At 42.0% G+C, this 14,609-nt stretch overlaps 2 protein-coding genes across 2 annotated transcripts in view; both read left to right on the top strand.

Moving 5' to 3' along the window:
* The first annotated feature begins 4,291 nt into the window (after positions 1 to 4,291).
* LOC134097748 (protein C10) lies at positions 4,292 to 8,272 on the top strand. Its single transcript, XM_062550695.1, has 4 exons — positions 4,292 to 4,477; positions 5,134 to 5,221; positions 5,510 to 5,686; positions 7,328 to 8,272. The coding sequence occupies exons 2-4, from the start codon at positions 5,170 to 5,172 to the stop codon at positions 7,465 to 7,467; spliced, it is 369 nt and encodes a 122-aa protein (XP_062406679.1). The 5' UTR covers positions 4,292 to 4,477; positions 5,134 to 5,169; the 3' UTR covers positions 7,468 to 8,272.
* A 530-nt stretch (positions 8,273 to 8,802) lies between these two features.
* LOC134097432 (spermatogenesis-associated protein 45-like) overlaps positions 8,803 to 14,609 on the top strand; it is a 27,558-nt gene continuing 21,751 nt past the window's right edge. Inside the window, exon 1 of the mRNA XM_062550307.1 lies at positions 8,803 to 9,040. Coding sequence (XP_062406291.1) covers positions 8,803 to 9,040 — 238 coding nt within the window. The remainder of the gene's footprint in view (positions 9,041 to 14,609) is intronic.

The raw sequence follows: 14,609 nt of genomic DNA on the forward strand, positions 1-14,609 counted from the left end.
TTAAAACAACACTTAAGCCTCTGGGGCTCTGTCCACCTCAGGCAGGGCCTACTTCATGTTGCAAGGCTGGTTTGTCTCAGTAATTTAGTGACCTGTATTTGAATTGGTTGTTTTACCCCCAGAGAGAGAGAAAGAAAGGAAGAAATGCCTGATGTGGGAGACTCATGACTTTATAACCTGGATTATTGTTTCCTACTGTGCACTTGACTTGGACTTTGGTCTACAGTGCCCAAGGCTTTGTTTCATGTTCCAAGGCTTTGAGTATAATTCAGCCTCGGTTCTTAACAGTGCCAGTAGTCTCTCTCTGTGTGTGTGTGTGCAGCTGTGTGTGTGTTAAACATTGAAGAACTTAAGCTATCTGGCGTCATGTTCTCATAGTCAGTACAAAAATATATGCTCTGAGAAGAAAAAAAATATCTGACTCTTCTCATGCTCTGTAATTCAGAGCTAAAAGTTCAACATGGTTGAAGAGTATTAATCAGGAAATGTCCATTGAGACAGGCCTTGCCGGCCAGATATTTCCCATACAGGCTACCACACAGGATATAGTCCAACAGCGACAAAGTTAAGAAATGCTAAAATTGCTAATTGTACCTTCAGCCAGTGAAGCTTTCCTTCAGTCTGCAGACAGCGGGCAATTCCCCAAGACAGACTGGGAATGTAAACATTGAGCGTCATTAAAGAGAGAAGACAAACAGCTACTTGGCAACGTAAATATTGCTGTTGAAGCGCAGCGGCGCAAGTCTACACTATTGTTTAGTTTAATTGATGCTTCAGTTCAGTGTTCATATGCTCGTCATTGTCCAGTGCCATCATGCACAGGCTGCTAAAAGTAGCTATGTGGATAGGCTTGCCGTAAACAGAGGATCTTTGAAATATACACAGACTTCCATTAACAGGAGGCCTGGATCATTTGCATACAACACTTGCCTATACAAAATAAATTCAGGCACTACAGTACTTTTGTATGATTGACAAAACAGCTTCATAAAGAATTATCTTTTGACATGTTAAGCTAGGGGAAAATCTGAAATGGGGATCATTTTCTCAAAACTGTCAAAAAAAGAACTATATAGGCATATTTCAAAATGTTCTTTGCTTCTGAACAACTGGACACCATTTGTTTTTGATGGGCCTTTGTTTTCAATGCTATTTGAAAAAAAACCTTTGACTGGAAAGCACATGACCTTAGTCACGCCTTATTTTGAGATGTCGAAATAACACACCACACTGTAACCATCTGAAAATGACGTCAATCAAAAAAAAAAAAAAGATCCTATATGTCCCACACGGATCTCAGTAGGCTATACAGCGAACACTTAAACTATCCGTGTCCTGTTTGTGTACGTTGGCTGAACAGAGCAGCCAACAGCTTTGCTGATCAAAAGGAAAACATGCTCACCGTGACACAGTCAGTCCAGGAATGTGTTTGTGCAAAAGAGCTGAGTTTGAAGCTGCGCTTACGCTACACACAACAAACTCGACCTCTGAGCTTATGCGAGCGCATACACATCAACACCCACTGTCACAGGCACAGACGTACGCTACACACAACAAACACGGCCTCTGAGCTTATGAGAGCGCATACACATCAGCACCCACTGTCACGGGCACAGACGTTTAGCTGACCATAGTGCAGAGCTGGAGCCAAGGTGTGTCAAACACACACACACACACACACACCGCATCAGAACCAGTCAGGTTTGCTTTCAAGTCCCCCTGGCCGGCGGTACTATGACCAATGAAGCCACACATATGCCCAGGCTCAGGCTAAGTTCCCCCCGACAAATCTTTGAATATGACAGATAGATTTAATATAATCATGTAGGCTATCATATTCTGTCTCATTTCATATCCCCCCCCCCCCCCCCCCCCCCAACTCTAATTGTGCCCACCCAAAGTTTGTGATCTTCCGAGCTTGTGTGACATATAGCGCCCCTGATGCCGGCCATCTTGTGTAGGAGCCATGCTCTCAGGACTGAGAGGGCAGGGGTGTGGTTTGGCCAACTCCGGGCTGAGGCATTTAGACAGCAGTGCCCACTCACTCTCAAACACAGATGGGCCAGCTGGCCCCTCTCAGCAGCAGGGGAAAATCTGTGGGAACCAGAGGTCCTATATTACAGAATAGGGGGTGTGGGGGTACTGAGAGCATTGAGCTGGCTATGATTGAGTTTGTTTTATGTTTAGGCTGAACATTGTGCAGTATAGCCTATACAAATTTCAAGAAGAATATCAACAATGGAACATGATGGTATTATCCATAAAGATCACATATCATGGGAAAACGCATGCAGTGTTTACAAATTATGAGTCCAGTGAAATTTATGAAAAAAAGAAATAAATAAAGCTTAATGTGACAACGGAAGAATGTTCCTAAATACAAAAGCAGTCCATTCCGTTGCTGATAGCTCTGAATGGGTTTGGATTTTGTAGTATTTATAACATGTTTTCACCAAAGATTCTAGAGCGTAGCGCTCTATGATCTTTGGTTTTCACAAAGGTGTGTTTGTATGGGAATATTGTGGTTTCGTGATGCAGGGAAAGTATTTGTGGAATTCAGGGAACAACCATCTGGTTGAACCCAGTAACTCCTAGAATAACTTGAGCACTCAACGTTGCAATCAAGGATCTTTGGTGAGAGCACAGATGTCAGTTGACAGTTTGAAAACATTATTGTAAAGGATGACATGAGAAAGAGTTACAAGAAAAGAGCAAAAATGCAACAAACAAAGTGAAAGAGCCCTGCATGGTCAATAAATATGTTTACCAGTGCAAAACCACTTTTCTTCATTTGTGTTTACTAACGCAAAACCACTTTCCTGTATTTGTGTTTTCCCAACACAAAACCACTTCTCTTCATTTGTGTTTTCCATGTTGTCTTGTTGTGTCTGCGTTCTACCTGTTTCCCCCACTTATGATATGACTAACACAATTCTTCTCAACAAACACAATTATTGACACTTTGAACATCAAAATATCATTAAAACATCATTATTTTAAACATTGTTCATTTGAATACTGTGTAGTGAACAAAATTTCAAGCGATAATGCATTTGTCTGGTGATTGACTTTGGGACATTTTGTTTCCTGGGATGGAATTCTAGAGCACTCAAATTACCAGGAGAAAAAAAATGGTCTATTTGTCTATTGCACAATGATGCTCAAGGAACTACTCTATTATTTTTGAAAATATGTAAATCTCTGGAGTGTTTATTTATGTTTCTGGTATTTAGCAGATGTGTTCATCCAAAGCGACTTAACATCATTATAACAATTAGCAATAACACCAAACATTAGGCTTACAATAAGAAGGAGCAATTCACAGTCTCGGATTTGGGGATGGTTTGAGGATTATGTAAGTTTTGGGGGGATTATGGAATTATCAAGACGTGCATGTTACATTATGTTCCCAGGGTCTCTGGGACATGACAGTTGAGAGGGATGGGGTCATGGACTTCCCTGTGACCCTGAAATGATCTCTCAAGGCCACCGTGACTTTCTCTTCCTGGAAGCACATCCTGCGACTGGAACACATCACATCGGCCTGTTTATATATTTGGACTTTAGTTGGTATACAGGGCTGAAGTGATGCTACTGATTTGTTTAGCACTAAGTGGTGTTGTTTAGTGTGTGTAGTGTGTGTGTGTGTGTGTGTGTGTGTGTGGGGGGGGGGAACCCAGTCTGGGAGTAGGCTAAAGCTGTCATTTTGCTGTCATCATTTACTCATATGCAGTTCGTTTGACCTGACCTGAGGTTGACGGACACTCAGCTTCCAGTCATAACACACAGCAGATAAGACCAGTCATAATTATGATTCACTGATGAATAAGAAGAATAGAATAGAATATATACTTTTTTGATCCCGTGAGGGAAATTCAGTTCTCTGCATTTAACCCAATTTAACCGAATTAGTGAACACACAGCACACAGTGAACACACAGTGAGGTGAATCACACAACCCAGAGCAGTGAGCTGCCTGCCCAACCAGCGGGGCTCGGGGAGCAGTGAGGGGTTAGGTGCCTTGCTCAAGGGCACTTCAGCCGTGGTGATACCCTAGATACAAACTGTTTTTTTGTATTATTTCCACAAGATAATTCTGATGAAATGGTATGTTTGTTAAAATGTCCTCTTAAAGCCACCCAATGTGCCGCCTCTTTAAAAAGTCCTACAATTTAAGTTATTGATGTTCCTATTAATAAAATAATTATTAGGCTATTTGCAATGCGAGAGTGAGCGTAAAAGTCCATGACTTTTATTATGACACAATATGCCGGCAATGCTGCGCCGGAAGTTGACAATGTAATTCTCGTAGCCTCGAAAAACATAGGTGGGCTCACTTGAAATGTCTTTCTAGTGTCTATATTAGATATCGAATACATTTAAAGATCCTGTATTCCATGAAGTTGGACTTTGTGCTTTAGGCAATCTGGAGGATATAACAAATAGAGAAGTCAGTTAAAGCCCCACGTAATTTAAGGTAAGCTATTGCTCTTATCGACATTTGATGTGTGAACGCACGCACCCCTGTCGGACTCTAACGTTATTCTGTTGTGATTTATTTGAATGGTGGTCTGTGTTGGGTTTAAAACATTTTACATTTCATTGCACTATGTAGTCCGTGATTGTGAATTGTCAAACCCCAAATAGTTTATTAATTCGTAACAACACGAGTGAACATAATGAAACTCACCTGGAGAGGAATGTGGCAGTACTTAGCCTAGCATCACATCACATCAGACAGAAATATGTTCTAAGCTATGGTTCTTCTAAGACTCAAGATGGAACATTTGACATTTTAACATTTGGACTCTATGAACATGTAAGTTTTATACTGTAACGTTTTGCTTAATTTCCATCACAAGCCATGGCCATAATGGCCATTCTATCTTAACCCTGATGTTTGGTTTCTTAATGACCATGTTTTGTTGCAAGCCTAGGCTACTTTACAACTTGTGAACCAGTGGGGCGTGTGTGCATATGTGTTTATTGTTATGCCATCATAAAGAGAAATGAATCTGAGGGAACTTTCCTACTTTCATATTTTATTAGTTTTTTTTTCGTTTGTTTGTTATTCACTGAGTAGGCCAAGTAGCTCACAATTCTTCTTGATGCATTGTGTTTGGTGTTTGGCAGGTCTTCTAGTGCCCAGCGCTGGTCAACAGAACCGAAATGGCATCTGCCCCTGCGCAGCAGCCCACCCTCACAGTGGAACAGGCTCGAGGTATAGGGCCACCAATCAGCAGTTACCACATTTGATTCATGTACACTTTCAAAAAATGGAGGAGACAGTTGTACATTTAAGATTTTAGGGTGGTATGAAATAGATTTGAGGAGAAAGGAACAGTGTTGTTGATCCAGTAGCCCAGAGCTAAAATGAGATTAATTGGTGTGTGTGTGTGCGTGTGTGCGTGTGTGCGTGCGTGCATTGTGTGTGTGTGTGTGTGCGTGCATTGTGTGTGTGTGTGTGTGTCTGTGTGTGTGTATGTGTTGTGCACTCATGTGCGTGCAGTGGTGCTGAGCGAGGTGATCCAGGCCTTCTCTGTGCCGGAGAACGCAGCGCGGATGGAAGAGGCCCGGGAGAGCGCGTGCAACGACATGGGCAAGATGCTGCAGCTGGTCCTCCCCGTGGCCACCCAGATCCAGCAAGAGGTCATCAAGGCCTACGGCTTCAACAACGAGGGCGAAGGTAAAGGGGCATTCACATACGTCGCTACTCGCACATCGCTCCTCGCTTCCGTTAACTGTCAATCATCTCTATTCTACATTCTGATTTGGTACTCGCTTCACTCGCTTCACTCGCATCGCTGGAAGTTAAAATTATTTTAACTTTGTACCCGCCCACATCGCATCGCTAGTCCTCGCATCGCCTGTCCTGGCCACATTCAGCTAGAACACATTCACTTTACATTGACAGTTCTCGCTCAGAGATGGGCGAGTAGCGACGTATGTGAATGCAGCTTAAGGACAGGAGGCTCTGAGCTGGAGTCTGTCTGTGGCATCGACGGGTGCGTTCGTGACTTGGCACTCCGAGCACAATCTTTTTTTTTTTTTTTTTTTTTTTTTTTAAGATATTTTTTGGGCTTTTATGCCTTTAATCAGATAGGACAGTGAAGGGTGACAGGAAACGAGTGGGAGAGAGAGTAGGGTGGGATCCGGAAAGGACCACGGGGCGGGAATCGAACCCGGGTCGCCGGCGTGCGGTGCAGGTGCCCCAGCCAGTCGCGCCACGACTGGGGCCACAATCTGAAACTTTTTAACCTTGAGTTATTCTGTTTTCAGAGTGTCAGATTGTATTTACCAACGCACTCGATGTTGTACTTAGCTGTGTTATCTGTATTACGCAATATTCTGTCCTCTTTGTTGCTCTCATGACCGATGCGATAGGCGTAGCTTCTGATGGAAGTGCATCTCTGTGGTTGTAATTAGCCTGGCCCTACCGTACTCTCGTACATTCATAATGCACACAGAGTCTGGCCACCTTCCATTGCCAAGCGTGAACTTCCTTCAATGCACATACTCTGTTGAGGTTTAAAACTATTGGATCTTCCCAGAGCTGCTCAGATCTGCCATAACCACTCGCTAACATTTGGTCGTGATGTGACATGCTCAAACTAGCGCACAACCTCAACATCATCATTCTCAGCTACTCCCTCTGTTCGCTGATTGGACCTGCACATTTTTGTCTTGAGGAAACCGCAGACCCAGACAACGTTCTGAAGGGAAATGAAAAGTGAGCGGAAGTACGTAGGAAGGCGGAGCCAGGCTAGGTTGTAATACCTGCTGGGTTGATTATTTCAAATCAGTGCAGATGGAGGGAGTATTTGTCATGTCCAGTTGTGTCACAGCCGTGGCAAAGGCTCCATCACCCCTTTGTTTGAGTCGTGATTGGGGCACGTGGAGGAGAGTTTTGTCCGCAAATCTGAGAGACCTGGGGACTTGCTGTAGGTGGATGAAGTCTTTAACTATATAACTAGGGGCCTGCCTATTAAGAGCCTTAAAAACAAAAGCTCTGAGTCAAGGTTTTTAGCATGAGACTTGAGATATGGGACAAGGTGACCTACCGTAGCTTGCTGGCAAGAGTGTCTAGATTTGGGAGGGCCAAAAATTTCCGTTTTATAGCTGTCATAATTATTATAAAGCACTATACATGTGCCAGTATTTTATTGCATTAAACATGTATCAGTTTATATAATTTAGCTGTGTTTTGACATTTAATTCCATCATTGTGAATTAAATGGGTGTTCTGTGCGCGTTCAAAGTTCCTTAGAGGTTGAACTCTCTCTGTCTCTTGTTTAATAATGATAATAATAGTATCTTTTTTTCCTAGGTGTCCTGAAATTTGCCAGGCTGGTGAAAATGTATGAAACACAGGACCCAGAAATCGCAGCCATGTCTGTCAAACTTAAGTCCCTCCTCCTACCACCTCTTTCAACACCTCCGATTGGAGGAGGCATCCCAGCCTCCTAGGCTGGCCAATGATCAGTGTGGAAACCACATAACTTTACTTTGGTCATTCTGTGAAAGAAAAAAAAATGAAATTGGAAAAAGTGCAGGAGCATTTTTTTCCATTACAAAAGGGTCATTTTTAGTCGATGGGATTCCATTACATTTTTGTTATAACATTCCCATGGCATTTGTCTGGAGTTCAGTTCAACTGAAAGGACCACTGCCCTCTTTGCCAACATGTAAGCCAATGCCATTGTCCAGGCTACTGATCCTGTTACATGTGCTAAAATAGTGTAAAGGCAAAGGCCGTTATTTTACCTTCGTTAGAGATTCGGAAACAGATGTGTGTTTTGCTTATGTTGATGATAATGACTTTTCAGACATGTCTTTGTTTTGTACCATACAGCCTACCTAATGTTAAAAGACTACTCCGTTTGAAGTGCTCATTTTCCATTACGCATTATGTTTATTCCTATTACTCCTCCTGCTTGTACTACCCTGGCATTTTAAAACATTGTTAGACCTGTGCATCTTACCTTGCCTGTCTGCGGACAGAAGAAACGCAATGTACAGTAGATGCCTCGTGACACACGTTTTTGTTGCACTGACTGAGAAGGCCCAAATATTTAAATGGAAATATTGAATTATGAAATTCAGAGAGAACCATGAATGCCAACAGCAGCCAATTTGCCTGTATGTTTTAAAACGTGTATATATTTCTCATCTTTTACATCTGTTGACACTGACAGCTTGCCTACTATCATTGAAAATGAATAGGTGGTTTGTTGTTGTTTATTATTTCTTAATAAATGTGTATTACTAACAACGTGGTCTCATAAACATGACTATTAACCAAAGTGGTTGGATATTGTTGATGCATGCTTGCAATTTTCCAGAAATATAGTTTGATATAAGTTCATGAGATGTATTAAATAAATCAATTAGCCAGTTTAAGTTAGTTATATTTGTTAATGCATAAACGGTGCATTAACCACCCTCCCCGGGTATTTTGCTGCCTGTATTATTATTGCTTGATTTATGTGCTTTGGGTAGGCCTATTTTAGCATTTGAGCACAAAAAATGCACTATACATTCAAATGACTGACTTGATTTGAGTGAACACTGCTGTTGATCAACTTTTTACCTCAAAAGAACGATAATCCCATTATCTCAATATTCTAAGAGTGGTTGGACATATGATATCACAATGCTAGTATTTATGTCACATTTTAGTTAGTTGCTTGATGTCTTGCAACGTTGCTACGGACGCACATTCTCAGGTTTCTGCACTGACGTGGCCTTGCTTTTAGTGACAACCGGCAGCGTTCTAACAAATATCTTTATTGTGATACGGCCATGGCAAAGGCAAAACACGAGGAACTGTACGAATCAAACTTGCGGAGAGAGACTTGGTGTCGAATTGAGGCTGACAGTAAATTCTGGGAACGACCAGAGAAGAGGCACTTCGACTGTCATCTTCAGAATACATATGACATTAGCGCGCTGCAAACAGCCCCGACAGTGGAGCGAACCGGCTGGATGGAACGCACTCCGAGTGCCCGAACCATCGAGCGAAGACACTTCGAGGAGAGTTGTGAGTAGCCTATAGCCTGATAGCCCACACGTGTATTTTCTTTGCACCGGTAATGTTGGTAATATTAGCCAATAGAGAAGGCTCATAGCCTACGTCATGTCTTTTAATTCACAGATAAATCCAACTTGGTATGAGGACGACATAGATGATTCCCAATCCCAGATGATTTACAGATAGTGAATAGATTATTAAATACTCAGATTATTAAATACTCCGATTGTCTTGTGGTTTATTTGTCTTTAGTCTAGGTCTATTGAGCCGGTTCTGGCTCCAATATCCACAATACCCAACAAGATACGAGGATATGATTTGACAGTGCCTTTTTCCACAGGTGGGTTAATCAAGCAACATGCAGTCTGCATTCATAATCTTGATTTTCTACACCTGTGGAAAGGGACCTGATGAAACCCATGAATTGACAGGCCTACATATTGTAAGTTTATTTCAGATAGCCTATCCTATAGCTTAACCCAGAGCCATGTATCTATATGGCTCTGGCTTAACCTACATACATGTCATCTACTGAAAGTTTGATGATGTAACATGATCTCAAGGCAAATGGTTGCAAGCCAAAAATGATTTGTCATTTAATTCGGTCAAAGAAAATAAAACACACTGTCAACAAAGTTCAGTGATGTCCCTTACAATCCATTATGGCCTACTGTTGTAATGTGATCCTCATAAGTATTTTTTGTAAAATGTAAGTAAAATGTCACATTTTGTTAGGAAGTCTTGAAAACCTTGTAGAATCGCCATAAAAATATCCAGCCCACCATAAATGTCCTCTCCCACTTACATTACAGTCTGTTTATTAAATGTGCAGTCATGGATTGCGCAGGAAGTCACGTTTGTATGTTTATATTTAAAATTAGATGTTTTCTTCAACAACAACAAACATTATATTTTAACCAAGGACCAAATCAAACACACCAGGGAGGCATCTTGCCCCTCCTTTCAGTAATCCCAGAGAAACTCCACGCAGGGTTTTGTTTTTGTTTGGGGTACAGGCTGCCCCCGACTTTGCTTGATTTTGGAGCCTATGCTGCCTATAGACCTTGTTGTGCTCACGGAATGGGCAGCTATTGGGTCATGAGATGATTGCTTAATGTGAAAAAAAAAAGTTACAGGCTTGAAATTGTGTAAAATCGCTGACTGCACCTTTAAGCACATACAGTGCATCACTTTATTATTTATTTATTTCCAAGCAGCATCATTTGGCTGTAGAGCTGTGCCTTGTGCCATAGGAATAATAGTTTTCCATATGTGCTAAAAATAATAAATAATAATAAGGCAGGTTAATATTGCATATGAGAATGGTCATATGGCTCCAAAACAGGGGTGTGCTAGGTGTCAGTATAAACATGGACAAAAAAAGAACAAATTCCCATGGGCCAGGGTTGGGGTTTTTTGCCCAAGAGAGTGATTATCTTTCTCTGTACCAGGAATATTTACTTTTGGTTGGATGTGTGAAATGTTTATCCATTAGGACAGTGACAAAATAACTTAGAGAGCCCACATTTCCACCGACTATTTACAAATGCAGAACCATCTCAGTGCATCAATATAAAGTGCCCTCAAGAAACATCTTTGTTACAGTTCTGTTGAGTGGCTTATCTTTCACTCCAGATGGAAGTCTCAGACTTCAGAACAAGAGTCCTTGCTTACTTTGGTCAACAGTAGACAGTTCCCATACCGAGCCAGCAGGCTGCTCCAAAGTGCAACGAAACATCAATATAGTTTTACTTCACTTAGAGAAAAGAATGAGATTAGAGATCGGCTGAAGACGCCCGTCAAGGGGTGTGAAGAGGTTCCAGAGCACACTTGTCATATCACATTTCAAAGTGACGGAACATACTCTCCATGTATTCTAGAACTCTATGTCAGTTTGGTCCCCCCACACTCAACATCTCTTCTGCCGTGTGGTAAACACATAATCACACACAAATAAATGGATAACAAGTGAATAATATCCAAAATGAATCAAATGATGAAATATGTAAGGTATATAGCCTGTAACTCACCAGTGTAGCTGCTATATCCACGCTTTCTCCAGTCCTGAACGCCAGATCCAGATTCTCCTTCTAAAAGCACACACACTTAGTACCGACACAGATACAAGTTGTATTCTATCTGTTTTACAGTATATTTCATTGTGTTTTTACCTTTTTAACGTACATTTAAGTTAGAATGCTGTATGGGCCGAGTTTCCTAAACATACAGTATGTGATCTATGCATGTCTGAATGTGTGTATCTTGTCATCTGATGTCAATGCTCTGGCAACAGAAAACCCACACCGTTTTTAACAACCACAGCAGATAACAAGCAACTACATAACAACAGACAGTAAGGTAAAGCACACACCTTAATACACCAATTGGCTATTCAATAGGCTATTTAATAACCTTGTCATGGACACATGGGGTGAAAATATGAATGAGTTCAAAGGTCATTCACAAGAGCTGACCTTGTAGCCCTGAGTTCGCCTCTGACACCAGCGTAGGAGAGACTTCCGCCTGAAGCTGAGGTTCTCTGGAAAAATACCCCAACATCAATGGAAAACCCCCAAAATAAAGATACTCGGGAAGACCGCCCAGCAACATCTCTCCTGGGTGTCACTGTCTTTAGTAAGTGTGTGTGTGTGTGTGTGTGTCAGCAGATCCTTAGCGGCCTCACCTTATTTTACTGACGACACATCAATGCTTTGGTCATCATCTGGTTTACCTGTGAGATACACAGGAAACAGGAAACCATTTGAAAGTCCCAGTCTTCCTTAACACACACACACACACACACACACACACACACACACACACACACACATATAGTATATACACACACACACACACATACAGTATATACACACACACACACAAACATACAACACACTTGTGTAAATGTGTAAAAAGTGGACAAGCTGTCTTGGCGTTGCAGGAGTTAGTTAGGTCAGTCTCCTTCCTCTCCCCGACTCCCGACTCTGAGGACAGACCCACCGCAGTGGTGAGAACTGACCGCTCTTCAGCTCCAGCCGCTCTGTTTAGAGAGTGGACTCAGTCATTCAAGGCTCGAGAGAACAAATTGTGTATCTGAGTCTGCCAAAGCTGCCTCGAATGTTTTGTGAAAAACCCCTGAAGGGAGTTTGTTTGTGATAAACCTCAACGCGGGCCCAGATAAGATTATTTCTCAGTCAAACATTCCTTTCTTTCCCCCCGTTTTTCCTCACATATCACACACAAACACACTTGTGGACACCCAAACTGACAGGTAGCCCACCTCTGGTTATCTTTCGCCTAGACACACTAAGCCCTCCATACGCGCATTGGCAGCGACATGAGTGCGACTGCAACACATCAGACGTTCGACGTTCAGTCCATTAGATTAGACAAAGTGTTTTGAGTATACAATTTAAATGTTTCAATTTAATTCCACTTACAGAGTGCCAAAACATTACACGTCTCATGGTGCTTTACAGAGTGTTAACATTGTAGCCTACAAACGCACACACCGCCACCAAAGCCCTTCGCCATCGCCTTGTAGATTACGATTCAGGTCATTCACCTTCCAACACCACAATGATCCTAAACATATTGCCAAAAGAACAAAGCAGTGGCTTAAGGATAGGAAGGTGAATGTCCTTGAGTGGCCAAGTCAGAGCCCGGACTTAAATCCTCTTGAAAATCTGTGAATTGACTTGAAGAGAGCAGTCCATCGCTGTTCCCCACAAAATTTGACTGAATTTGAACAATTCTGCGAGGAAGATTGGGCAAATATTCCCCAATCTAGGTGTGCAAAGCTAAAAGAGACATATCCAAACAGATCGATGGCTGTAATGAAAACAAAAGGAAGCTCTACAAAGTATTAAATCAGGGATGATGACTTTCTATAAGTATTTGACCCCTATGTTGAATTCCCATATGGAGCAGGAGGATTTTTTTTATGTTTTTCTTTTTAAAGGCCAGCTTTTTCATCCAGGATCCTTTGGCCTTTGGAATTAAAATAGTCCCACATCATCATCACATACCCTTCACCATATAGCTAGAGATTGGCATGGTGTTTTTCAGTTAGCCTATTAGCCTGTTTGATTTGCATTGAGCTCAATAAGCATCAAACAGGCTAATAGGCTAACTGGAAAAAAACAAAATACTGGAAGACAGTCTGTTTGGGTGTCGTTTTATGCGTGGAGTGAGTGTAGTTGTAGGCTATAACTTGCTTATAGCCTACAGTATATGCTTAAGACATAGGACGTGTGCATGTGTGTGTGTCTTGTTGTATAAATTGTATAAATAGGTTGTATAGATTTCACATCCAATAAGGGGTGTATGGCTACCGGTAAAATAAGAGGTGGGGAAACTTTGAATTCTGTTGCTCTGTAGAGTGCTGTGCGGCGGTCATATAATGACAGGTGTTGTTCTCAGTGATGTTACGCCCAAAACATACCCATGACTGATTAAGAAACATGAGAGCAACCCCTCTGCGCCCAGCAGTTGATCACAATATCACGCCATTAAAGTAGTGAATGTGGACTGGACTGGCCACGCCAGTGGCTGTAAACTTTGTCTCTGAGCATCCGCTTCTGATCTCTAAAGGCACGTTTAGACTTGCTGTAGACAACGCGTTCGTGTACGCATCATGGCTGCCTCGCGTATTTTGCGGTCGTTTGGTGCGTCGGTCGTGCACGTCGTCGCAAGCGAACACGACGCGTCCGCGAGATGCAATACTGACAAGAAAGTAGGGGGCGATCATTGCCAAAACAAAGTGACTGCAAGACGCATTATCGACATCAAAGCTGGGGGCAATCATGAGAGTAAACAATGGCACATGGCCACATCCACATCTGACATTAGGCTACTAGTCTCCCCCTGGTGAAGACCTCCAGTAAGGTGCGTAATGCTGCAGCGAGTCTGTACACAGGACACAGCAGGTCGCACACGGTCGCATACGCTTACGTTTGGTCTAACGGCAAGTATAATCCCAGCCTTACAGGGGAGCTACACCAGACGCGTAACTGAAGCGTTCCGCGTCTGGTGTAGCTCCCCTGTAAGATAGGGTCCATTGCTTGCTGAGCTGTAATGTTACTTGCACTGCATTTCAGAGCCATCAATACTGCCATCTAGTGGACAAATAAGTAACCTAACATTAATTTAAAAGTCAAATTCACAGCATCAAGTCAAACAACATTTACTCAAGAACATTTAAAAACAACAGGAGCTCTACCAAGTTTACTCCATTTATAACAAAAATTAACAAACGAACAAAAAAACGGTGAAAGAAATAAAACAAATGAAGAGGACTTGATGAGTAAAAGTTAAAAACTGAAACCGAGGCTGGGCCATGTGTTCTGATGTGCATCTTGATGGGCCTGAGTTTTTTAATCCGATAATTTGATAATCTAGTAATCTGATAGTCTAGTTGTGGAATGCAGACGCCCAATGATTTTTCTTGAGTTAGGCATATTTCAAAGTTGAATATGTAGACCTTATATTTAAAAAAAAAAAAAAAAAAAAAAAAAAACGGCAAAGATCTCAATCTGGATAACGTTACGCGCGTTTTGAGTTTGCAGACTCTGTGCTC

The sequence above is a fragment of the Sardina pilchardus genome, chromosome 12 (genome assembly GCF_963854185.1).
Source record: "Sardina pilchardus chromosome 12, fSarPil1.1, whole genome shotgun sequence".
NCBI lineage: Eukaryota > Metazoa > Chordata > Actinopteri > Clupeiformes > Clupeidae > Sardina > Sardina pilchardus.